Source organism: Paramisgurnus dabryanus, chromosome 12 (assembly GCF_030506205.2).
Source record: "Paramisgurnus dabryanus chromosome 12, PD_genome_1.1, whole genome shotgun sequence".
Taxonomy (NCBI): domain Eukaryota; kingdom Metazoa; phylum Chordata; class Actinopteri; order Cypriniformes; family Cobitidae; genus Paramisgurnus; species Paramisgurnus dabryanus.
This window is the reverse complement of record NC_133348.1, coordinates 24910839-24938378: the sequence shown is the minus strand read 5'-3', so window position 1 is coordinate 24938378 and position 27540 is coordinate 24910839. Positions and strand designations below refer to the sequence as shown.

The 27540-nt window shown below is 36.9% G+C and overlaps 1 protein-coding gene and 1 long non-coding RNA gene across 3 annotated transcripts in view; one reads left to right on the top strand and one right to left on the bottom strand.

Annotated features, from left to right (window-relative positions):
* The window catches only part of usp24 (ubiquitin specific peptidase 24), a 75171-nt gene that overhangs the window by 10302 nt on the left and 37329 nt on the right, over nt 1-27540 (top strand). The window contains exons 2-19 of one of the 2 annotated variants that reach the window (XM_065257309.2): nt 8438-8606; nt 8729-8796; nt 8873-9016; nt 9226-9348; nt 13163-13198; nt 13650-13715; nt 17455-17520; nt 18002-18076; nt 18965-19123; nt 19207-19321; nt 19655-19758; nt 20541-20648; nt 20895-20990; nt 24443-24604; nt 25369-25464; nt 25818-25925; nt 26025-26174; nt 26473-26604. In XM_065257309.2, coding sequence (XP_065113381.1) covers nt 8438-8606; nt 8729-8796; nt 8873-9016; nt 9226-9348; nt 13163-13198; nt 13650-13715; nt 17455-17520; nt 18002-18076; nt 18965-19123; nt 19207-19321; nt 19655-19758; nt 20541-20648; nt 20895-20990; nt 24443-24604; nt 25369-25464; nt 25818-25925; nt 26025-26174; nt 26473-26604 — 1977 coding nt within the window. The remainder of the gene's footprint in view (nt 1-8437; nt 8607-8728; nt 8797-8872; nt 9017-9225; nt 9349-13162; nt 13199-13649; nt 13716-17454; nt 17521-18001; nt 18077-18964; nt 19124-19206; nt 19322-19654; nt 19759-20540; nt 20649-20894; nt 20991-24442; nt 24605-25368; nt 25465-25817; nt 25926-26024; nt 26175-26472; nt 26605-27540) is intronic. The other variant, XM_065257310.2, reaches the window with a different exon arrangement.
* LOC135738679 (uncharacterized) lies at nt 1113-3170 on the bottom strand. Its single transcript, XR_010528748.2, has 5 exons — nt 2599-3170; nt 1964-2057; nt 1732-1865; nt 1548-1649; nt 1113-1437 (listed from the first exon to the last, which is right to left on the bottom strand). It is a non-coding gene; the product is annotated as an uncharacterized lncRNA (long non-coding RNA).

Genomic DNA, 27540 nt, shown 5'->3' with positions numbered 1-27540 from the left:
CCTGTCTCCGCCTCCCAAAATGTCTAGTGTATTCGGATTGGTCAGATGACTACTCAACTGTTATTGGTCAACTGGGTTCGGCGTGTGTTTGAAAGGTTACGCCCCTGACTACGCGTGGGTTTTCCGGTTCTGACTGAGAGTCACAGGCAACGTAAACAAGCGCTATATTTCTCTATAAACGATGGTGTCTGTACTGCCTTACCACTTCAAGCTCGATCCAGAGAGTTCAGACGGCGTTACGATATAAACGATCTCCGTCAATTAACGCGATTGGATTTAACTTTTTTAGGTGTCCTTAGCTCTGCCAGAATGCTAAACGAAGACGAAAATGTGTTGCAAAGACATCCAAAAGGTAATTATAACGTACTACATTACTTTACAAACTATATGGAAACACCAAATGTAGCACATAGAAAGTATTTTTTGAAATGATTATAAAACTATTTCACTTATTAACATTATTTACTATAGTAAACTTTATTAAAAACGCCTGCTTACATACTATATTACTGTGCAAACTATATGGAAACACCAAATGTAGCACATAGAAAGTATTTGTTGAAATGATTATAAAACTATTTCATTTGTTAACATTATTTTACTATAGTAAACTGTATTATAAAAGACTGTTTACATACTATATCACTGTGCAAACTATATGGAAACACCAAATGTAGCACAAAGAAAGTATTAATTGAAATGAATGTTCTACATTATTTCACTATGGGAAACTTTATTATGAAAAACTGCTTACTTATAAGTGCTATGTTTTTACTTATTAGGTTTTAAGGAGAATGCAACATGTTCCAGGGCCTCTTACCTGCGTGATTCATCATCCAGGTTTTGCAAAAATTGTCTAAATCCCTACACACAGAACATTTATTGTACCGACTATAAGCCTTTGAGGTGCAGGACTAGATTAAGTTTTATTACATTTTTAAACCAATAACACTAAAGTATCATTATAGTAACAAAATACCCAAAAGAACAAAAGATGTAACTTTAAAGAAAATATAATAGTCAGTCAAAAGTTTTATTTATTTATTACAAATATATATTTAAATGTTAAACAATATACAAATAAACATACTTTAGTAACCATATTGTGCTCTTCTTTCAAAAAATTTTCAATTCATTTCTTACAGCTATCTATTCAGATAAATGGCATATCAAAGCTTTGTCAGCTGGTGCTATTTAAGACGACACTATAAGGTTATCATCCTGTCGTGTGTTGTTCTCCAGATACGCTTGAAGCTTCCTGATCAGATCGGTCACAATTTTGGCTTTCGATGACCCCTGCACTGAAGATGGCATGCAATCACGTCCTCCTTTGAAGGTCTCTCAAACTGTGATGCCAGGTCCATTGGAATCGGGGTTTCCTTCAGCTTATCTTCAAATACCTCATCAAACACAAGCCTGATCACATCCTCCACATAACTGTAGAAATATTGCAGTCAATAAATCTTTTGTTTTGATCATTTATTTCCCTGCTTCATACATTAAGTTTTTAATTATGAATGTATTTGAAATAAAACATTACTGCTTACGGTATGTCACTTGTGTGTTTTGGGAACATAGCCTTGTACTTTCCCTCCTGCTTTTGTTACGGCTTGGTGACATTGTAATGGATGGCTGCAAGGTACAAATACCTGTAAAATATAAACAAGCAATTAATTTATTGTAAAAGTAAATACTACTTTATTTAACAAAGTTACTAAAATACTTATATACCTGCACAGCATTCCAATAAATGAGAAAATCAAAAATTTTTTGCTGCAAATCTGAAATCTCAGGCTACGGACGGCAAAGGCATCCACTGATGATGGTGATGGAAACATTGTGAAACGATGCTACTGCCTGGGTTCCTATTATTATGCAGAGAAAAAAAACTTTGTCATCATCAGTTATACATCTAAGACTGGTAGTGGTTTCACTAGCTAAATACATCATGTGTGTTACACACCTTTGCTCCTCATATGCCAGTCTGACTCCTTGTACTGTGTGTTATGATGTTGCATGTTTGCATACAGTGTAGAAGGATGTGTACAGCTGCGAATCTAAGATATAGACAAATAAAACAAACATGTATTCAGTCAAAAAGACATATTATAACAATAGAGTACCATGACTGTAAATCGTTAGGCTATTCATTAAAACGTTAATGTATTACATATTCCATGGCCCAACATTAGCAACACACATTACGTGTTTACTTCGTTTCAAAATCTAAGAAAGCTTCAAGTAAATACAACAGTAAAATACATATAACTTTAAACAAATCATCTGTACTTAGAGTTTCTTGAGTTTGATCATGAGAACAAATTTTACTGGTAACAGTTTAGCTGGCATTTGTATTTGTATTTAGCTTAGCAACTTAGCAAGTTTGTAAACATGTCTAAACCAACATCGATAAAAAAAACGATAGTCTGCATAATTCAACATACACGTGTGTAAATATGGTACGTTGTTTATGAAATACAGTATTACAACACAAAACAATTAGCTTGCAAGCTTAGCTCTACACGCACATTATGTTAATCTCTGGTTACCGGTTACGTAACGTACAGTAAAAGGCAAATAATAAACGTGAATACTTACAGCCTGTGATCCAGAAGTGCACAGTAATCCAACTTTCAAGAGGAGACCTCGCGCAAATCCAGCTTTGGTTCATGAGAAGCAGTTATTGTGAAAACTCCGTGAACAACTTCTGACTGGATTTTTCCGGAACCGTATTAAACATGATGTCCTCTGTGTAAGTCCATAAAGTGCTATTTTGCCCTCGCATCTAAAGAGACAGCGTCTACTCGAGAGATTTAATCGCTTAAACAATGAAACAAGAGTTTGCAAACAGAGTAAAAGCAGGGACTCCCAACCTCCGCCATTTTAGCTCTCTTCTGACTCGGCGCTCCCCACCCTCGTCTTTGAGGGCGTACCCAAGCAAAGCAGAGAGGGCTGAACTATGATAATGTTGGTCTTATCTACGTCACTAATCCCAGGAAGTAAACTGTTGCCTACAATCCGAGTGTTTTTTGTAGTCCTCGAACGTTAGAGACGATAACTCGCGTCATCGTTTTCTTTGAGGTATGTACTTTTTGAATATCGTTAGCATGTACTAATGCACACTTACACACAAAAGGATGTTTAAAAACGTGTATCCCATAATAGGTGCTCTTTAAATCTTTATTGGCACATGACTGCCAGATGTTGTTGCTAACTTACTGTCAATATGACAGTGACACACAGAGTATATTTGAAGAGTTTGGTTCCAAAACGCAATGGACTCTATGCACGCTTAACTTCCGCGTTTGACTCAAGGCTGCTCTTTAGTTTCCGGTACGGGAGATTTAAAGCGGAGTGACGGCAGAATCGCTAAATTTACTCGTTGTTTGCTGGATTTACCCAAATTTACAACCTGTGATGTGTGAAGAATTGTCCAGATGTGCAAACTCGAGAAAGGTTGCAAGTCGTCTTATCTCTGTAATCATTATGATATGTTCATCATACTAGCAGAGCTTACATTGTGCTGTTTTTATGATTCAGGATTAGCCTAATGTCTTTGTAATGTTATCTTAAAGTGTCAGGTAAATTAAAAGACGTAAATGAAATCTCACTGCTATATGAGGAAAAAGCAACACGAACTGCAGCAGAACTTATATTAAATGTGACGTTTAATACCTTTTTTTTTGTATATTCACGTCGATTGTCAAAACATTTTTACTTGGATATTTTTGAGTCATATCTTGGAACTTTATAGGATATAAATAACAACGCAAAAAGAACTATTGACTATGGTAAAGTCCATTTAAGAAATCTATTCCATTATTTGTTTATTTCTTGTGCTGTTTGTTTATTTTAATACCCTGTGTATTTAGTTTGTTGTGTGTGTGTTTTATTTTTCTCTGAAGTTATTCTTGTTGTCATTGATATGAATTTTCTATTTGTCTTTTGCATTTGTTATTAATAAAGCATAAATGCGCAAAATACACGTTTTTTACTGTTTTAACATTTTGCTTGTATAACCACAGATGTTATCTTCGCTAGTACTGATGATAACAATTGTACAAAATTCATAAGTATATCAACAAGAGATGAATAGCACTGTTATCAGTGCAATTTCTTTCTAAAACTAGTGTTAATGCAGATACAGGGTAGCAGGGTAGAAGTTGTCATGCTTGAGTCTAATGCTGTAAACACTATGACACACACCAGTGGTGGCTAGAAGTTCGGTTCTCCCGTCTATAAAAATATACTTTCATACGTTTAAATGTCATTGTGGTATTAAATGTGAAGTATAAGTTATTTCTATGTAAATTAAACAACCATCAACAAAATTTGCAGTGTTATTTTGGCTATTTTGGCAACCAACGTTCCTGAATATCATTGAGCTCTATGACTGGCGGAAGTAGTCCAGCATCCTGAGATTTCACCGGAAATACGTCAAGCACCGCCGTGCATAGAGTCCATTAATCTATTTTGACTAATTTCGGTATGGTTTTCTATACAAGGAAAGTGACAAAATAAAAATCACTATTTTCTGTTACAAACTTTAATAGAGCATCTTTAGGTTATAATAAAATTTTTCCATCACTCGAGTGGCTTACGTTTCTTCCCAACCACAGAAAACCACCAAAGTTTTATCAATGTCATTATAGTTTTATTTTGTTTTTGTTTGTTTGTTGATCACGAAGTACAAAGTAGATAAGGAAAACTAGGATCCCGTTTGTATTCAACGCGCCGCCATTGTTGTATACTAAAGGTGTCACGATTTCGAAATTAAGTCAGAACCTCGAACTTTGTATTAAAAAATGGGATCGTCGATGCTGCCACGCCCCCATGTCACGTCCGGTCGGCTTGTCAAGGGGGAAAATAAACCTCTCAGAGGTGCCTTTAAAAACATGGGTCCAGCGGAATGCGATTTATATTTTAAACACGAGGGATGTATTGCTACAACTCCTTGTAATGCATATCATAAACAGGATTACTAGCTAGTGATCTGACTTTGGACAGAGAGCCGCCAAGATGCAGCGGGTTATATTTTAAACAAAAGGGATAGTTTGCCTCAGCTCGCATGAAACGCATAAAACTGAACAAATACGTAAGGATTACTACATTACAGTGTTTCCCATACATAGGCTGTACTTGGGCGGTGCGCTCACAATATTAAATTTAATATAAAATCATTTAACAAATGAAATAGTAGTGAAGTCCACACCACAACTAAAATAATAAAGATACAGAGGAACAATATGTTATCTTTATGATACCGTGATATCTTTAATATTGACTCGGTAAGGTCATAGATTGAAATCAAACTTAGACACTAAAATGAAGAAACCATAACATTATTGCCTGTTGGTGTGATGCTATGTTATAGCTATCATTCCTGGTTATAAACGCTTCTTATGTGCGTTGACAATGTATACAATCATCCCTATCTTGAATTCTACTCTCAGTTTAAGCCCAACCTGCTCTTATGATGACTCTTCAATAAGTAATTAGTATCAGCGGAAGTTCATGAGGTCCCAAGAACCTTAACTTAACCCCTGAACTTAGACCCTGCCCACAGGGAGGCAAGCATCCCTAACCACAATCAATCCGTGTTTGAGTTAGAACAATGGTCTCTAGGACTTGTGAATGTCACATGCAACATTCCCTCAGGAGCAGAAAGAAAGAAGGTGACCTCCACTCTCTCTAAATGCACATTCATTTATTGCACTAACTCAAGGGCAAGCATATGTCTTGTATAATAATAATACTCTAACAAAACTGTTTCCTGTTTGCTCAATGTTCAGCTCTTTACAATGTAATCAAATACAGCTTGTGTGCTGATGATCAGAGGGCCATTTAAGTCCCTGTGTGTTTAAGTTTGTATTATGTTACGCCTGTAGCATAGCATATTTTATTTTGCACTCAATGAAAAACGCGCCTACTAGCTTCTGTACTAAACCGATGACGTAAATAAATAAAATTCATATTTTGTTTACTATGAAATGGTTCAAGGCTTTGATCGATACTTATCATATGTTTTGTTTAGTTTGTTCAATTTCACTGACCGTCTCAGATAATCTGACATTTGGCCACTTCAAAATTACCAGCGGTGTCAGGTGGTCTTTCTGTGTGGAGTGTGTGTTAAAGTCCATGTAAAGTCATTTTCAGAGAATTGGTTATAAACACATTATAAACATTAGTAATGATTTGCTTTTACCCGTTACAAAGACTGTGAACTATGTATTATTGAAATGTGGAGTCATGTTGTTAGTTTTTCCACATTTCTGTGTTCAGGATTGTTTGGGCGGGGCTAAAACGGTGGCTCCATGACACACAATAGCCACTAAGCATGGCCCTGCCTCTAACCCAGTCGGAAACACCCATTAAGGTTGTAGAGGTATTCGAAAGGCACAACGGTTTTTCCGTGGGTGGGCGTGGTTTCAGCCTCGACATCGGACACTTCCCCAGCGCTTGAGAGTAGAGAATGCTGCTTATATTTTCTCCAGATTTTGATGTTATTTTATTTATTTGCTGGTTTTTATTTTTTTCATTTGGCTGGGTGGTAGTGTTGCGCGATGTGCCCCATAGTGAGATCGTCCTATCGTCAGCCTGTGAGATCGCAGACACATGATAATATTGGGGGTGAGGCAATAGTTTACTTATTTATTTGTTAAAAATATTATTTATGGCAAGCCACTGGATTGGTAGACAAAAAAGAAGCTGATTTACTCTTAAGGGCAGCTGGCAACACTGTCACGACCGCAACCTTCTTAAACCTGATGCCATTGATTCGAGCGCTTCATTAATGGCCAGGCGCTCTGAAATTTCCTGCATGTCAGGAAGCGGGAACAACACACTCAATGGTTTTAAACTCCTGCATGCGTAAACACCTCTCTAGTGCAAGGAAATGTCAGAGCCTCGCGTATTACAAGCTCTGGTGCGAGAGAGAGTCCGAGTCGTGCGCATTACAAGCTCAGGTGCGAGAGAGAGTCTGAGTCACACGCATTACAAGCTCTGGTGCGAGAGAGAGTCCGAGTCGTGCGCATTACAAGCTCGGGTACGAGAGAGAGTCCGAGTCACACGCATTACAAGCTCAGGTGCGAGAGCGAGTCCGAGTCACACGCATTACAAGCTCGGGTACGAGAGAGAGTCCGAGTCACACGCATTACAAGCTCTGGTGCGAGAGAGAGTCCGAGTCGTGCGCATTACAAGCTCGGGTACGAGAGAGAGTCCGAGTCACACGCATTACAAGCTCAGGTGCGAGAGCGAGTCCGAGTCACACGCATTACAAGCTCGGGTACGAGAGAGAGTCCGAGTCACACGCATTACAAGCTCTGGTGCGAGAGAGAGTCCGAGTCGTGCGCATTACAAGCTCTGGTACGAGAGAGAGTCCGAGTCACACGCATTACAAGCTCAGGTGCGAGAGAGAGTCCGAGTTGCGAGCAGTACAAGCTCAGGTTTGAGAGAGAGTCCGAGTCGTGTGCATTACAATGAAATAACAAGCACGCTTAGCGCATGCTAATGTGAAACTATGATGATGATAATAATGATAATTTAAAACTATAATGTGCAAACATGCCAACTATAGTTATGAAGGGCCGCTATCGGCTCTATGTCTGACTATCATCGATAGTATGACAAACTCAGAACACATCTTTGATTTCTCTTTACACTTTAAGAAATAAATAAATAAATAAAATAATCGATATTTGACCAAATATTGTGTCAAATAATTATTTAATTTTTTAAATCTAGAATTTTGCGTACTTTTTCTAACTGTATAATTTATTTTAGACCATATATTACATCAACCATTGTTCAACCTGCTCTTTAGATATTAGCCATTGAAAACCTGTATCGGACAACTCATTATTTATCATAACATATTGATTTGCTTCCTTTACTTGAATAGGCAATCAGTCAGGTTTAATAATTGATGACCTTACAGACTACAGTTATATTGTTGTTAGTAAGGTAAATAAATAAGTGATTGTGTTGCAGTTTATATTCAATTCAAGCTAATCTAAAAGCCAAATCAATAGTTTGGGATGTGTGTGGATGTTAAATTGCATTGGCTTTATTTTGAGGTTTTTCAAGCGGTTCATGACCATGTCTGACATTTATACAATCTTACATTAATATGTTAATCCTTTCCAATGTTAAATTGTAAATCCCACAATTCATTGCTAAACAAAATTCTTGTGACTCATAAATCTGAATACTTGTTATGAGACAGCTGCAAACTCAGGGCTTTGTTTCAGTGGTTAGTGAACATCCTTACATCATCAATGATGAAGGTTCAAATAACACCGCTGGTTTCCTGTCTCTCTGGCTCTGTCTGTAGCCTTTAAAGCATATTCATTTAATTTAAAAGACCAAATGAGGTTAGAGTAAGTGTAGGTGGTTATATTCTGACACCCTTTTCTCTCTCTCTGTATTTCTCTAATAGCGAAGTAATGATGAGAATGGGAACTGTTCTGGGAACAGTGTGGAGTTTCCTACCACTAACCTGTATGAACTGGAGAGCCGAGTGTTCACCGATCACTGGTCCATCCCGTACAAGAGAGAGGAATCACTCGGCAAGTGCCTCATCGCCTCCACGTGTCTGGCCAGATTGGGTGAGCTCTTATTGGTGTTGTGTGTAATGCCAATTTTGATACAATTGTTGCATGGATGTGTCACTGTGTGTGGATGCACACTCAAAAATAAATATCTGAAATCTTTTCCAATGTCTTTTTAGGTGTTGCTGATGCAGATGAGAATTGTAAGCGGTTCATTGACAGGTGTATGCCCGAGGCCTTCAAAAAGGTTTGTACGCAAACTATCAGAAGAACATTAAGATGAACTATGATGTTAATAATTAAGATCTCATTTTGTCTTGTAGTTACTGACATCAAGTGCCGTGCACAAGTGGGGAACGGAGATTCATGAGGGTATCTACAACATGCTGATGCTGCTGGTGGATCTGGTCGCTGAGAGGGTCAAACAGGACCCCATACCTGTCGGTCTCATGGGAGTTCTTACTATGGTACACAAAACCTTTAGATTGTTAAACACTAGTGACTATATGTACAGTAGATCCCAAATATCTGACCTTAGCTTACTACGGTGACCTTGGGGTTTAAGAAATAGTTTGTAATTCCAGTCCTGTATGTATTGGTTTTGTTTCGAGTGGAGAACAAAAGTAGAAATATTGCATGAATATTATTTTTTTTTTTGGTGTTGTTTGATTGACAGGCTTTTAACCCTGACAACGAGTATCACTTTAAGAATCGGATGAAGGCGTGTCAGAGGAATTGGGCAGAGGTTTTTGGGGAGGACAGCATGTTTGCCGTTTCTCCAAGCTCCAGCTACCAGAAGGTATTCTGAGTTACATATGCTGTGTTTATGTGTGCCTCTTCAATGCTGAATGACAGAAAAACTTTTTTTTTTTAGATTGTAGGATGCGTGCATAAAATTGTGACAGTGTTTTTCTTAGCAAACAATAAAGTCCTACCGGATAGTGACGCAGGGATGATGTATTTTTGTAGGCCAACCCCAGAAGGATGGGGGATACTGGTTCCCTTGCTAAAAAGCCCTTTTATTTTTCCCATCGACTTTTGGGTTATCGCCAAAAAATCTCTGTGTTTAACAAAAGTTTATTATATTTACACCTTTCGTCCAACAGTTTTTACAGTTTAACGCCACAAATTAATTTTAAAGTCAAAATGTTTTTCTAGTATACGCATTTCGACTTCAAAAGTGATCACAAAAGAATCACAAATCATGTTGGACAAAATTTTTTTATACTGGCCCGGTCGGGCCAGTGGTTCAGGTTTTCACTTGCCCTGCCAAAATTTTCACTGCCCCCGCAAAAAATGTCAGTGTCACATATTTAAAAATAATAATTCAAAAGTCAAATATGATTGTATACATATACAACAGACATGTTCCAACGAAAAAGGCTCCCAAGTTTTCTGCTTTACCTGTAAACCGACAGCAAATTGTGCAAAATATTGCATTGTTTCTCTTGTCATGTTTTACCCAAGTAAAGGTCTGCTTCCAAGATGTTAAATAATATACATTGATGAAAATATATTTTAGTGACTGAGGGTAAGGCACTGGCTCATTTGGGCAAGTGACAATACTTTTTGCTTGCCCGAACGTCTCTCTCGCTTCCCCCGGGCCACCAGGCAGTCCTTTATGTTGAGCCCTGGTGTATGTGTTATAAACTGTTTTTTTAAAAACACAAAGCTTATTTTATGCGATAATCCAAAATTTTATGGGAAAAATGTATAGGCTTTTTGGCCAGAGAACCAGTGTCCCGCTAACTTCAGGGTTGGCCTACAAAAATATGTCAACCCTGCGGCACACTATTGACCTTATTTATGAACATGAATCAGATAATGTTTTCTACTTGAATTACAGAATGGTTTTACTTGTAAACTGCTTTGTAGACTATAGCACTATTTGGACGGTATTCGTTTTACATAGAGAGGTGTAGTAAAACATTTTTATCATAGCTTTTCAGTGATTTTAGTCCCGTCCGAATGCTCCGTGTCAGTAATCTTTAAGACGACTTTAACCTTTTGTAAAAAGAAATTACCTCAGGTAATACTAATCCCGTGTGAATAGACCAGCTGTAAATATACACGTTTATAATATACAATATATGATTATAATAAACTGATATAATATACAATATATAATTTCCTGTAATTTTGCATGTTTTTTTCAAATAAGCTCTTGAAGAAGCACTCACTTGCATTCTTGGCGGTAAAACAAGTCAAGTAGTTGATTCTCTCTTTCAGTTTTTCCCCAGTCTCCATAATCTTTAACTACTTTTAGACATTTACTTAAAACTTTTCGATAAATGTGTTCCCATATTGTATGGTTTTTAGGGATGCACCGAAATGAAAATTCTTGGCCGAAACCGAAAACCGAAAATGAGGAAACCAAGGCCGAAAAACCGAAACCGAAACACTGAAATAAATTATTATGCCAATTATTAGTACAAATGCATTTATGGCTATCACTGTGTACTACCTTTACTAGGGGTGTGTGACAGATCACAGAACTCACGGTTCAGATCACATTACAGTTTTTGAGGCATGGATCGGATTATTTTTCAGATCAGCAAAAAGGGGGTGGGGAAAATCTAATAACAAATAAAGAAATTACAAACATTTATAAAAAAGAACAAAGCTGCACATTAATAAGGGCTAACATTAGCATTAGGTACAGAAATCGAATTAAACGAGTCACTGTCTTTAATGTATAAATTAAATATATTATTATTTTTAGAGCTATTTGTCTCTTTGTTAGACTTAAGTAATTGAGGTGTCTCTTTAAATAAGCAGAGACTGGTTTATGACTGTAATCTATACATACACTTAAGACATAAACAAATGTTTTTATTAGAAAAAGAATACTTTGGAGATAATTTTGTTTATATGTGCCCTGTCAATAACAGAAAGATTTTAAGTTCGCTTGTTTGCGTCTTACTCGTGTGTGCACTATTGAGGGCACTGAAACGCGCGCGCACACAGAGAACGAAGGCGAATCCCAAACAGCGCAGCATAAAAACGTTACGTTGTTTTTCATTGCTTTATTCGGCACATGTATGTTAATGGACTATACAGTATGAGACACATTTGCGCGACTCTCTCTAAAGTTTACACATCAAGAGTTCTGATCTTTGAAGGGCGTGCCGTACTCACTGTGATGATCACGTCTGGACCGGACACAACCGTATGTGCCTCTGTGCGTACTTTAGCGCCTTTTTGCGGTTAAATACATCCACGCCGCATACATGTTGCTTCAGACAAGCACGTGCAGGGCGCGGTTTCTGTTTGCGTCATCACAACATTTCGGCCGTATTGTTTCGGTGATAAAAGTCTTTCGGCCGAAAGCCGAAAATGCTCTTTTGGGCTATTTTCGGCCGAAAATTTTCGGTGGCCGAATATTCGGTGCATCCCTAATGGTTTTGCATCATGCTCTTAAACTGTTTCTGAAACTGATGTTTTCCCCAAACCGAAATAAAACGCAGTGTTTCCTCCCTGGTCCAATATCAAGTTTTTTACTCTGATAACAGGAAGCACGTGATGACGCTGCATAATCAAATTACCTCGTTCACTTCTGAATGTTTTACTGAAATTTCTGTGGTAAAGTTGCATTACTATCATCTACCCCCGTAAAACGAATTCCATCCGAATAACGCTTATGCTTATTGTTGGGTCCTATACCAAATGTTAACTCCCCACCATTGTGTTTTTTTTTAAGCCAGCACCAGCATTTTTCATGATTTTCACAAAAGTTTAATGCCTTCCAGAAAATGTTCTTCTTTAATTATAAAAACATACAATATATCAAATGAAAACAGACCATCTGCTTTTAAACAAAAAATTTCATCCTACCATCATTAATTCCCTTTTTATCGCATTTCAAATATCGGTAGGTTTCTTCAAATTTTTGAGGAAAAACCTGAGATAATAGCGAGATCCTCAAAACCTACACAGAGTTCTTACTCTTTCACGTGAGGCATTACTTCCGGGTTGCATAAGTGGTCGCAGTTGCTGTATTGCGGAAATACTCTTCATTGGCAGGGAAGCATTTTTTTCATAATTGACGAGTTAACTCATCAATGGCGGGGAAAGAGTTAAAGGAACTGTTTACCCAAAAATAAAAACTCGGTCATCATTTATTCACCCACCTGTATGAGTATCTTTTTTTCTGATGAACACAAAAGACAATATTTTAATAAATTATGGTAATCATGAAGTTGATTGTACCCATTGACTTGCATAGTATTTTTATTCCTACTATATAAAAAGTCAATGTGTACCGTCAGCTGTGTGCTTACCTTTATTTATTATTAATTATTATTAACAGAATAAGAAAACTCATACAGGTTTACAATAATACGGGTGAGGTGACGAATTAATTTTTTTTTTTTGTGAACTATCCCTTTAAATGCTTTCACTTTTGTAAGTTGTTTTAGATAAAAGCATCTGCTACATTAAAAAGTGTAAAAGTGTGTATCAAGGTATTCTGAGCAAGCTCTGTATAATACCATGCTTTAATTTGCATACTCTGATCCTAGCAATTCATATTATTAGCAAAGGAAGTAGCAAATTATCAGGATGTATGAAGAGATTAACCGGTTATCATTTGTCTTTGTGTTATGATTGGACAGGAGCCTCACGGCTGGCTGGTGGACTTAGTGAACCGGGTAAGAATTTTCTCAAGCACACACACTGGGTGACAAAAATAGTGACCTCGTAACATTTTAGGATGCTAAAGCCACATATAAAATATATATGATTGTTTTTGGGTTAAATTACCAAATGTCAAACCAAGTGGCATACAAATTGAAAATATTTGAGGTCAGAAACTACCACAAGCACACCTTTCAAGTAAAACATTTCCAAAATATTTTACATTTCAAGTTTTAGAGCAGGAAGTTTAGTGATCAAAATGTTGACACATGGTATTTGAATGCATTTTTGTCAAAACATTATGGAGCATAGTTAATGTGACACCTTTGGATTCATCTTTGTGACTTTATATATCCACTAATAATAAAATATATTTTTTCATGTTTTTTATAATGTTTTTGTGGTAACTTTATATTATTCCACTGCATAACTTGCATTTAACTTTTTTTTTGCTGTCATCTGCAGTTCGGAGAGATGGGAGGTTTCACGGCCATCCAGTGCAAGCTCAACCAGGACGAGATAGAGATTGGGGTAAGATTGAAAACTCATTTAAGCGTCGTCATTGAATAGCCCCATCCTATTGTTACCCAATTTCCATTTTATTATGAAACCAACCACTGGAGCACATATATTTAAGTGACTTCAGGGCACGGTGTTAATGGCTCACTTCATGCAGGGCTCAAACCCCACTTATGGAATGACATAGAAATTAATGGATAATTCACGTGCAATCAGATCAAGCGTTTGACAGAGGCATAGATGAGTCTAAAAGAGAGAGAGAGTTGAACGAGTGCAAAGATTTTATTATAGCTGAGTGCTAAAGAGCATAAGAAGTGTTTCTCATCATCACATGTCATCCTACACACATCAGAGAGTGAGAAAAGAGCTGAAGCAAGGGAAGATAGAGAGGAGAGATGCCTCATTCCTATAGGCAAAATAAAACCCCAAGAGCATCAAGGCCAATTATAAACACACAGACACCATTAACCATTCTTTTCTCATCAAGCCCTTAAAGGTAATGATGGGGTTTGAAAAACCCACAATGATTTAATTTCCTAATGCATGATAGACCCAGGCAAACTGATAGAAAATAGGGATAGTAACTTTTTGACTGAAAAACTATTATAAATATTTATTTTAAAAGTGCATCCTGATTGATTTTAAAGTGCATAACTGACAGAAAATATTCAAAAATTTGCCCCATAGCTAACATAAATGTTTGATGGTATATTTAATAAAACATGGTTTGCCTATTTTTTTAACTAGATTGTTTTGTGTTTTACTTGCAAGTAATTTTTTGTTTTTAGTGCATCTTGAATTTTAGTTTTAGCCCAGAATTTTGGTAAGAGATAAAACATTTCCCTCATAGCTTGCACAAAAGGTTTTTTTAATAAAGCATATGGTTAAAATAGATTTTAACTAGATTTTACTATTTTTACTTTTTTCACTCTAAATATTTTTCGTTTTTTAAGTTCATCTTGAATTTTTGGTTGCAGCCCAGAATGTTAATTACTTAAACGTAATTGGCTGATTCTGCCTAGGTTATTTGCATAAGGCGATCAGTTATTAACATCTGATATGTTAAAGGTGACATAGAATGATTGAAGGTTTTATAGTAGTTTTTGTCCAACTCCATTGACTTGTGTTAGATGTGCTGTGAGGTACGGTATAACTCCGCGCCGGGAACGTTGTTTGTATTCCTGCAATTGGCAAATGTGGATTATCGCCACCTACTGGGCTGGAGTGTCTATTATTCAAGCTCTCAGTGGAAGAATATACGGGTGTGAGGCGTTTGGAAAAATAGGTCCACAAGTTTACAACGAATGGTAAAAAACTTCTTGGAAAGCATATTTTGCAGCGATTTTTGTGTGAGCATATCAGTGAACACCCCTGACCACTCGGTGGGTTTCACGTCTTTGTAAACGAAAGTTTAATGCATTTTAGGAAGGATTGTTCCAGTGCACCTAAACAGCCATTGTGAGGGTGGGGGCTGATACAACAGAAACCGAAAATTCTCGGGCCAGCATCATATGTCCACATTTCAGTCAAAACCGTTCTATTTCATCAAAAATAATCTGAAAACAGGGGTTTAAGTGTAAAATACCGAACTTGTCCTTTAACCTTAAAGCAAGCATGTAAATACAAAACTCTCCTTTGTATTAAAGCTGTGAAGTCGCCTTGTGTTCGGTTCTTCCCGCTAGTCTTTTGAAGGTGAGCATTAGTATGTTATGGGTGCCAGGGCTGAGAGATGGAGCTGGCGACAGGGAAAGATGCTTTGATTTAGGATTTGCATATTAATAGCTTTAACACAGGAAACAGGAAGTTGGATGCAAGGGAAATCTTTTGACCGACAGCGACGCGTCCCACTGTGCTAACGTAAAGGCATGTGATTAAGCTTAAATCATGAAGGTATTCTCAGCTACAGTATCCATTTAAGTATATGTCATTAAAGCATGCAAAAGGAGAGCGAGAGAGAGAGAGAGAGAGTGAGTTGAGTCTCTCTCCACTGAGACTCATTTATTCATTCATTCATTCATTCAAGTCATTTGATTCTGAACAGTGGACTGATTCATAAGTGCTTTCTCTGTGCTGGCATACAGCTTTGAAAAGAGAGAGAGGAAAAGAGACCCAATGGCACCTTGTGTAAATGCTGTAATAATCCCTGACTTTGTGGCAGGTAAAGCCCCGTATTGTAAAATTTATGTTTTTAATATTGCTTAAAGTAATAGTTAACCAAAAAAAAAAAATCTGTCGTCATTTACTCACCATTAAGTTCCAATCTTGTATTAATATATATACATATACTGTAACTATACAATAACAATACACAAAGTATGTGAAACAAAAAAAATATGGTATAAAAAAATTACATTTTAATAAATGGAAACTAAAATTCCATGATATTCAATGACTTGGACAAAAAAATATACATTTTCCTGACTTGTTTGGAATGGACCTTTTAAAATTCCATGATATTCCAGAAATTCCATGACCCGTGAGTACCCTGTTTATTCATCATTGACTCCAAGTTGTTAAAAACCTGTATAAAGATATTTTGAGCAATGTTTGTAACCAAACAGTTTTGGAGCACCATTGACTTCCAGTGTATTTTTTTACTACGCAAGTCAATGGTGCTCCTGATTCCTGCTTGATTACAAAATCTTCATTTTGTATTTGTGAATTCTTGGTCATGGAAGTTCAGCTTTTTATTCAGTGAAGGTCAGGGAGAAGTCATGGAGTTTGACTGGCTTTGATCTGGCTTAGATTGGGCAAGGGTGTCGAGTTACATTCAAGCTATTTTAAGGCATAGAAATGTTTCAATTTGATGATTAATGATGATTTACAAGGACAAAATTATTGACTACAGTGTAACTTTAAAATATTACACACAGCTGAATGTTTTATTTTGTGGTTGATGTGGTACTATTAAAAGGATAGTTCACCTACAAATTAAAAATTTGTTATAGCCTCTCACACTTATGCTGTTCAACCCTATATAAAACATTTTTACAAAAGGAGCGTAGTAGGATATTCTCACCCTTAGTCACTGTTTACTCTTGTTGTATAGCAATGAAATTGTATAGCTGTTTACTTTCATTGTATAGCAAAAAGTTTTTTCTGAATGTCTCTCATTGTGTTCAGTAAAAAATAGTAGACATGTGTTTGCTATAAGAGATTGAATAGTCGTGACAGTTTTTTATAGGTGAACTTTTCCTTTAAAGGTCACATATTATGCTTTACAAGGTGTTTGGACATAACTGTGTGTTGGCAGTGTGTGAACACATCAACCCTACAATGAAAAAATGCATCCTCTTCTTCTTCTTTTTTTAATCCCCATTAAACCAAAGCAGCCTCATTAGACATGCTATATTGATTTTCTTGTTAATGTGACGTCACACTGATAAAGCCCCGCCCACAGCCACTGACTGACTGGTTACCCAAAAGCTTTTATAATGAGTTTGTTAGCATACTGTGGCGCTAATGGGGCTAAAGATACTATTTTCTTGGACTGTTTTTAAAAGAATATGATCTATTTTTGACCGAAAGCGCTCACTCTCTGTTGGTAAGGAAGTGAGAAGCTATAGCTCAATTTCATTTAAAGGTACACACATAAAAATCGCGCTTTCTTGCTCACACCCAAATAGGGGCATTTTGAACATGCTATAACTAATAATCTGTGGGGTATTTTGAGCTAAAACTTAAGATCCATACTTTGATGCTTTTATTTAAGGGGTCAGAGTAAAACGTTTGTGTATGTGTTTTTTCACAGTGTGTATCAGCTCTGGTTCAGCCGCTTGGTGTTTGTGCAGAATACCTCAACTCCAGCCTGGTACAGGTGAGTTTTTCATGATTAATACAACTGATGTGTAAATTAGTAGCTGCATGTTATGGAGGATCTATTATCTATTATTTTATTGAGGATTTTAATCTTTTTAGCCACTGCATGTTACCTGTAATTAGTGTGTAATGATATTTCGCGATCAATCTGAAATTACATTTCAAGTCGTTTATAACATGCATTTAAAAAGGCAACACTCCTCAAACATAATCATTATAAATATTGTTAAATATTATGAAAATACCTCTAAATGTTTGAAGAACAGCAATATAAAATATGGTTACACATTTTCTGGAGCTGCCTGTGTAGAGGTGGTTCTTCTGTGGCGCATATTGCATTTCTGCACGAGAGCACCCTCTGGCTTTTGGATGTAGCGGCATTTCACCATAATTCATTGAGAAGCATAGCAAGCAAAATTGCATGATGTATTGTTACACCCCTACCTGTAATGCATTTGATGTGTGTTTGTGTTTTGTAGCCCATGTTGGATCCAGTAATCCATAAGATGATAACATATGTCCAAAACCTAGAGGAAAAAGACCTAAAAGACAAGGTAAGACATCTATAATAAGTTTTCTGTGCTTTGATAATGTTTTTTATTGGTAAGATTCTTCTCTGCACACTTAAAATGCAGAGACAAATGCAATATGCATTTTAAAAACATTGCCCCTAGTTTGTCTGAGGAATTTCAATCAGCTTGAAATGTCAACATTATCTCTTTAGCCAGCAGATGGCAGGAGTTTTTGTGTCTATCATAATTTTGTATTTTGATTTAGTGGTGCAGAAATTAAACAATCTGTACCCTATTTTACACAGGGTTTAAAATTTTGGCAGATTTCTGGCACACAAAAACTATTGATCATTGTGAACATAGGTCGGAGGCTTGCTTATTGGCCAATCTCAAATGAATTACTATGGAAATTTTAACTATAAAGTGTTTGTATACGAAATGTTTACCAACTTTGTTGTTTTTTTATTCACATGTTACTTTCCGCGCTTTCGACTTCGGCTGTAAATTTCTTCCTATTGTTATGATTTTGATCCTATTAAAATAAGCAAACATTTCCAAACATCAAGAAACCTTGAAGTCAGAGTAAAGAATATTAAATGTGTTCTCAGTTTGTCACACCACCGAAAAATGGGTTATTAACCACACAGACAAATTTAAATAATTTAAAAACCACCAAGTAAATAAAATAAGTTATCAAAATCTTTAAAAAACAGACAGGATTCTCTGCTCTCAAATGCTGGGGATGTGTCTGCTATCGGCACTGAAACCACACCCACTTGACGGAAAGCCACAGTTTTAGCCCACCCCCCAATTATTCCCGAGCATAGAAATGCGGAAAAAACTGTTTAACTGTGTAACTCCACAATTCTCTGAAATGATTTTGCACGACTTTAAAACACCCTGTGTTTATTCCTGTTTTTTTTCCCACAGCGTTTGGTGAGTATTCCAGAACTCTTGTCGGCCATTAAGCTCCTGTGCATGCGTTTCCAGCGGGAGCTGGTGAATGTTGTGGATGATCTTCGGCTGGACATTCTCCTTCGAATGCTCAAGACCCCTCACTTCAGTGCCAAGATGAACTCCCTCAAAGAGGTTCACAGTCCTGTCCATATGCATTAAAGTTGTGCTTTTTAAAAGTCATGTTTGAATTCATATTGATCGCTCTGTGCTTATAGGTCACCAAACTCATTGAGGAAAGCACAGTTTCTAAAACTGTAAAGAACGCTATTGACACGGACCGATTGCTGGACTGGCTGGTAGAAAACTCCGTTCTCTCAATAGCTTTGGAAGGTAAGATGATCTCTGATTCAGTTTAATATACATTTTCTTCGGGGGCACTTGACAACCCTGGTGAGATTAGCAAAGGGTAAAAACAAAGCCTATTACTTGTGTTTAAAAGCCAGACAAAATATCCCCTTTGTCATGAAGCAGATCACCAGCACATTTGTGTCAAGTCTCACACTTTCTCTTTCGTTTTTAGTACCTTTCACTTTTATGCATTTGTTTTTCTTTATGAAATAGTTTTGCTTTCTGTTTTACACTTTCATTTCATCTGCTCTGGTAATCTTTCTCTCTCTCTCTCTCTCTCTCTCTTCTATTTCTCACACCCTCCCTCCCCTATAGGAAACATTGACCAGGCCCAGTACTGTGACAGAATTAAGGGAATTATTGAGCTGTTGGGCAGTAAGCTCTCATTGGATGAACTCTCAAAAATATGGAAAATACAGGTGAGCTGTATTTATCAACTTACTGTTACCCTATAAGCTTGTGTGTGGGTGGGGTGTTTGAGGCATAAAGTAGACTGTGAAGGTGAGATCTTGTGTGGAAAAATACACAGCACAGATAAATGCACAAGGCAACAACCCCGGTCTATAATAGTAAAAAGATTTGGGGAATATTGTTTCAATAACCTTGACTATCCAATATACAGAATCCATGGAAAGAGAGGCTGTGTAATATTATTTAGGCATTGTTTTATTGGGTTTTCGACAAGTCAAATCTTTTTTATATGACTCATCTCAATATATTCCAAAAGTAACAAGAATGCAGAGCCACCAATATTGGCTAACTATAAAATTGGGCTAAAGTTTCCCTTGCTGTTCCCAAAGTATGTGTTGTTTGTTGAATGTTAGGGGAGCAAATAAGTTTGTGTTTAAATGGCTTAAGTTTTAATTTAAAACTTGAGGCATTGTGGTGGGTAAAATACCCATCAGAGTCGGATAATAATCCACTAGGATCACATTAAAGGAAATGTGTTCAAAGAGGGGGTCCAGAGAATGTGATAAATAGCCTAATGATAGATCAACAGGATACACTCTCCCATACTGTGCCAGAAAATGATCAGCGTAACGGGATATTATCCTGTCGGCTACGCCAAAAATGATAAATCCAATGATATCCTTTACTAAATAAGTTATTAGCATTAGCAGACATTCACGAACAATCCAAAAAACCTTTTGTGAGTTTTTGTTTTTAATACAACAATTTCTGTGTGCTGTCCTGAATTCAGGCTGGTCAGTCCTCCACTGTGATCGAGAACATTCATACAATCATCGCTGCCGCCGCTGTCAAGTTCAACTTCGATCAGCTCAGCCACCTTTTTGTCCTTATACAAAAAGTAAGATCACTGCAGTCTGTCTTTTTTTGGCCTTTAACAATGACATGAATAGTTTCTTTAAACATGCCGTGTCTCTTTGGCCATCCACCCTAAACTCGCACTGTTGGTTAAATCAATGTTATTGTGTTTTTTGTGATGCCATAGATAGTGTGTGTAAAAATGCCCACTTCAAGTTTATTATCACTGTGAAATCTTCAGTCTCTGTGAGTGGTGAGTTTTTTTTCTGACTGTGTTGTGTGTGTTCAGAGTTGGGAGGTGGAGAGCGATCGCGTCAGACAGAAGCTTCTGAGTCTGATTGGACGGATCGGCAGAGAGGCTCGATCTGATGCGACCACAGGAAAGGTGTGTGTGTCACCACACTGGTTTTTCTGTCTCTGTATGTTTAGGATCTGAAAGTTATGGTTTGCAGCTTACATCTTCCTGTCTGCTAATAGTCTGACAAAAATGTGACGTGTTTAAAGCAGAGCTGCCACAGTGGCTCGTGTTCAATTATCATGCAGTTAATAGTTGGATGATGTGTTTTGATTTTTTCACATAGAGTATAAGCTTAATTCACATGCTTTTCTTTAAAGAGAAGTCACCGGCCGCCACTTAATCTAGCTCAAATATTATGTTCAAAATTCTATATTATTAAAGCATCCATAACACACTGTTTTTGCATATCTGATGTTAATCTGGAATACCTATAGAGTAGTATTACATCCTTTATATCTCCTAAGAGTCTTTAGTTTTATCAGATTTATAAAAGACAGATTACCACTTTACCGATTTTTTTCTGATAATGTACGAAAAAATTTGGAAGGACGAGTTACGAGCTGCGGGAGGAGCGAGTCACGAGTCAACACTTTAAACAACACTGACAGGTAGGGCTGGGATAAACGATTATTTTTTAAACGATTAATCTAGCGATTCTTTTTTCGATGCATCGATTTATCTAACGATTCATTTTATCAGTCCGATTCGACTTCGATTCGATTATCGATTATCTCCCCATTAATTAACTAATAGCAATTTATACATGTTGATTTAAATATCTTAATGTAAACATTTCAATATATGTTGATTGCTCTTGAAATTTCAAAATAAAAAAGACTATACAAGTGCAAAATAATGCATTCTTAGTCAGAGGTAGCATTTCATAAAGCGTTTGCAGCTCATTCTGTGCTGTTTAGTAACAGTATAAAAATCTCAAGTTCAAATTACTTTATTTTGCATGCATTTATGAGCAAAACCTCTTCAATGTGCCTTTTGATGGTCACACAGTGTAATTTTTATAACTTAATTTGTTTAATCCACATTGTTTTCGTGCTGTTCTATTCCATGTAATGACAGATATAAACACAATTAGACTTAAGAAGCACATACATTATTAAATCTCTTTCTCTTAAGTTTATTAAGATAGATGAGGACTCATTTACTGCTGTACAGAGAGTGAATGAAAGCGCAGTCTTCTGGCAACAGTGTGTTTTTACATATTTCATTGCTTTTTGTTAAATTGCTCTGTTTAAAACACACTTGGCATCACATTCATGATTTTATGGTAAAATGACACTCTTCCGCGTCAATCCACGAGCATTTAAACCATAAACAAAGCACTTTCACTTTAAATGAGCTTGAGCAGCGCAGCAGAACCCACGCAGAAACGATTGCAGCGCTGTTGCTACAGAGCCGCGAGCTCGCCCTGCTCATGCGGCAGGGTGCATGCTTGTTAACATGGGCGCTGAAAAAACATGCGCCGCTTACACACTGCTCACACTTGCTGTGAAGCCGGCGTGGACTGGAGCCACTTGCGTTGCTACTACTCAACGGGGCCGTCTTTTTGGGTCTGACGAATCGACGCGCATATTTTGCGTCGACGTATTTTTTTGCGTCGACGTCGTCGATTACGTCGACGCGTTGTCCCAGCCCTACTGACAGGATAACTTATGATTCACCACATGTTCGTGTTTATATAATATGCACTTACGTACATATTTCCAACGCCACCGTCTTTCTTACTGCATGCAATGACCCGGTTGGGACTTTTCAATAAAATCCAAACACACACGTAAAACTCCGCTGCTACACCGCATAAACAAACTATATCCATTGTTTCCATAATGCTTGCTTTCATCTCTTTACATCCCAAAACACACTTCTTATTTCGTGCCATTTTTTGAGTCTTGATATAAAACAAAGATGTCATGTGAAGTGATGCCTGTAACCTAGCGTCCTCTGCTCTCGCTGTCCTGCTGATTGGCGTGTGGGCATGGTTTTCAGGGGGATTTGCCCATAAAAAGAAGTGACAATTATAGCTTACCCCTGAAATGTCAGCTGGACCCGTAAACGAAAAAACTTTCAGGAACTTGTAAGAACCCTGGCGAAGTGCATTTGGGTCAGAAATACTCTATAACACGTCCAACTGCTTTTTTAACACTTTGCATTTGTTTGGCATGAGGGATCCAACTCTTAAACTGTGGTAATAAGTCAGAATGCTTGAAATACCCTTAAGAAAAAAACATATGCAATGTTAATATATTTCCATCTAGAAATTCCTTGTTACGCTTAAATTTTTAAGTTTAATCAACTTGAATTTTTACAAATCATTTCAACTTTCTTGACTAGTAAGGAGTTGCTGTAAATTATACAAAATTAAGTTGAATTAACTTATTTCAACTTTATTTTTTATCATTTATAGTAACTCCTCACTAGTCAAGAAAGATGAAATTAATGGTCATTTCAATCTGATTAAACTTCATTTAAGTGCAACAAGGAATTTTACAGTGTACATTTTTACTGTCAATCTAGATTTTATTTTTGTGCATATTCAATTGCACTCCGATCATATTTAACGTGTGAACAACGAATAAAACACATGGAATCTGATTTTAGAAACCCGTTTCAAGCTGCATTCATATGTGGTTTGTACAAAATACAGATTTGGACTGACACTTTAAACGTAGACATAAATACACAATTTTTTTTCTATATTCACTTAAAAATTCCCTAATTCGAATAATAAGGCAATATTTCGATAAAACTATTATTTATTACAATTTATTTCCTGTTTAATAATTGAATTAATTATAAAAATAAAATGTAAGGATTGTGGTTTTCTAATTTGCAATTAGATCAAATATATTAAATTCAAAGAAAGGCAATTTTGTTTATATAGCACATTTCATACACAGAGGTAATTCAAAGTGCTTTACAAAGAAATAAATAATTTAGTGGAAAATGATAGATATTTAAAATCATAACAGATAAAGTACATAATAATTTAAAATATAAATTTAAAGAAAATAAGTTTTATTGTATTAATAAAAATAGATTTTTCTATATCAGTTATGATATATTTAAAGTGTAACTAAACCCCTGGTCAGAGCCTGACTCCGCCCACTGGCAATATTTGAAAAATGCAAGAAAAGTGGGAAGATCCCAACGGAGATAGAGGGGACGAACTAAGCTCGTACCAAGTGTGTGGTGAGATCGTAACAAGGGCGTGGTGAGCTTGAACCTGCTTACGTCACGAGTCATTTTTTGGACCCAACACCCAATAGGAAAATTCAGCTGCAGTAGCCAGAGGGCAGCACTCAGACGTTTTTACACCATATATTGCAGTATTGAAACACTTTATATCCAAATGTCAAAAAACTTACTAAAATCAATGAACAGCACTAATAAAGCATCATTCTTACAGATCATTTACTAAAAAAAAGTTGGTTTAGGGTTTAGTTACTCTTTAATAGTTTCGATTATTATAAAGACTATAAATGTTTTGGTGTGATAATGTGTTTTCATTGCATGTGTATAAGGTGTTGGAGGTATTGTGGGATTTGGCCCATCTCCCCACTCTACCCACCACGCTGGTACAGCAGGCCCTGGAGGAACATCTCACTATCCTCAGCGACGCATACGCTGTCAAAGAAACTGTCAAGAGGAACTACATCATCAAATGCATCGAGGACATCAAGAAGGTGAGCTGATGCCATAATTCCCATAGAACACACAACTCTCTTGAGATCACACATTCAACACTGAGAGCTGCTAGTTACAGTGAACATTTAATGATTTAGGACATTATTTTATTTTTAAATTAGGGTTTGTTTCTGAAATATGTATGATGTGATGTTTGTTCTGATTTTGGATTAGATAAACCAACTTTATATATTCTTATGTATGATTAACGTTTTTGTAAATGCAAATACAGTGTCATTTTGGTTTATTTGTGTCATATATTTGTTTCTTTCATTATGGGAAGTCTGTCTGGCTTGCTTCTTGTGGTCTGAATTGGAATGAGGGTCTCTCATTCTCATACACATCACTCTATCCCATCGCGTGCCTTGCGCTCTTTCCCGAAAATCTATATTCGGAAGGTTATGGAGAACAAACACCGGACACACACACACACACACACACACACACACACACACACACACACACACACACTCGCTCAGAAATGAAATTGCACATACTTTCAAGCTGCCGGCTTCTTTGCAGTCTGTGCAGTGGGCTATTTTTAAAGGTGATCTGGGATTACAAAGGCGTTGTTGTGTCTTAAACGGCAATGTATATTTTTTGGCACTCTAGTTTCAGCCTTCTTCATCTCACCCCAACATACTTTGCTTAGTCTTTTTGCTTTAGCCTCTGGTGCGATTTGGGTGCAGCAAGCGTGCCGTCTCTACGTTGGCATAAACCTTTAGTGGCGCTCACTGAATACAACTGAAGTTTATGTCTTTAGATACAAATACAGGAGGATTCAAAGTCTCCCAGCGAGACACAGGTCTCTTTTCTTACTGGCACCTGGGGCAGGAAGAAACCGAACTCATTGGCTAAAGTAAGAGAAAATCCACCCCTTTAGTTTGTCACTGACCAATCATAATTCATCCTCAATCTGACAAGAACAAAATGTGATTTGCAAACTGACTGCAACCTAAATCACTGGGATGGGCTGTAAAAATCCAAAACAAGCTATGATTTGCTAAAGGTTTGCTCTTTAAATCCAAATCTGTTAACTTCAATCTGATAGACGATTTAAAAGTTTGGGAAATCAGATACAACTCTAACCAAAAAATGGGTTGGTTGATGGATATACCAAAGGCATGAATGCTCAGTGTGTGTTACGGTTGAAATTCATTGTGTAATTTAATTATTTGTGTGTGTGTGTGTGTTTGTGTGTATGCTTTGCAGTCATCTCAGCAGAGTAACCCTCAGACAGTATGGGTGGTTCCAGCCTTACGACAACTTCATGAGATTACGCGATCCTTTATTAAACAGACCTATCAGAAGCAAGACAAGGTAAAGACTAACAATGTCCACAAAAACATTCCCATCAGGCATTTAATGAATTGGGGCTTTAAAAGCTTCAGTAATGCTTTGTTTTATATCATCTATCAGAGTATAATCCAGGACCTGAAGAAGAACTTTGAGATCGTGAAGTTGATCACAGGGTCCCTGGTGTCCTGTCATCGATTGGCTGTGTCCGTCGCTGGATCCAACGGTCTGTCTGGGTCAACCCTGGTGGATGGGAGATACACCTACCAGGAGGTGGGCTGTCATGCTTTCATCATCCTTTCTTAATATTGAGAGCTTGAGCAGTGTTAATACACATTGCTCTTATATGTATAATATACATTTTCCTATATTCGAATAGTTTAAATCATGGTAGCCAATTTCTTCTTCATATTTATCCTTCCAACTAATTTTATGAGGTGCATCCTGGGATGATGATGTTTGCTTACAAATGCTTTGCACATATTAATGAGATTTTGCTATGTATTTATTATAAATAAAAGAAAAAAAGTAGATTTGTTTGCCTAATATATATATTCATATATTTTTGTAGTATTTGGAGGGTCACTTAAAGTTCCTGGCATTCTTCCTTCAAGAGGCCAGTCTGTACCTGGTCTGGAACAGAGCCAAAGAGATCTGGGAATGTTTGGTGTCCGGCATGGATGTATGCGAGATGGATCGAGAGGTTTGTAGAGCTTATTTAAAATGTTCCCATTTGAATTTCAGGGTCCATGACTCCACGTCATCTTATGATTAAAGTCGCAATAAAATTGAAATGAAAAACTATATTTTTTTATATTGTGGTTTATTAACAAATGACTTATCGGTGAGCTTTATTATTTAAAAAAAATTCATGTGTGCTCATAATCTTTAATCAAAAATGCAAATCTCCTTCCCTCCTCAAAACGATCTATTTTCACTTCCGGTCATAAGTATGGCAGGTGAGCGGGGTCCGGGAGAAGATTGCAGCGATTAGCAATTAGCAACACGACCCAACTTCAAACGATCCAATCAAATCTCGATGGACAAATTCAAATCCAGCCCTGCCTTATTTCATCTCAAAAGCCATTTCATTTGGATATACGTCACCACGGGGAAAATAAGGCAATCGCTACTTCCGTTTCATGGCGACTTTAAGGGTGATTCAAAAATTGTAAAGCATGACATCAAAGTGCTTTAGATTACAAAGGGTGGTGGTTCTCAAACCTTGCGTAGAGTGCGTTCCTTTTGTGGCCCTCCCAAAGGAAATTCAAGACATGAAACAATCTCAAACTTAGAATTTGTATTAAACAGAACTAGGGCTGCATATTAACTAATTGTTTGCAGAATAAAAGCTTTTGTTTAAATCATATATCTGTGTGTAACATGTATAATAATTATGTAATTATAAAAACACATGAAAGCTCATAAATGAATTATTAATAGGGGTGCACCGATATCTCGGCCGATGATGCTTGCTATGCTTCTTAATTAATTAAGCCGCTGTATCAAAAATCCAGAGGGCCAGGGTTCCCGCGGAGTCTTAAAAAGTCTTAAAATGTCTTAAATTCAGAATGTTAAATTTAAGGCCTTAAAAAGTCTTAAAAACACCTAGATTTTTATCCTAGGTCTTAAATTTAAT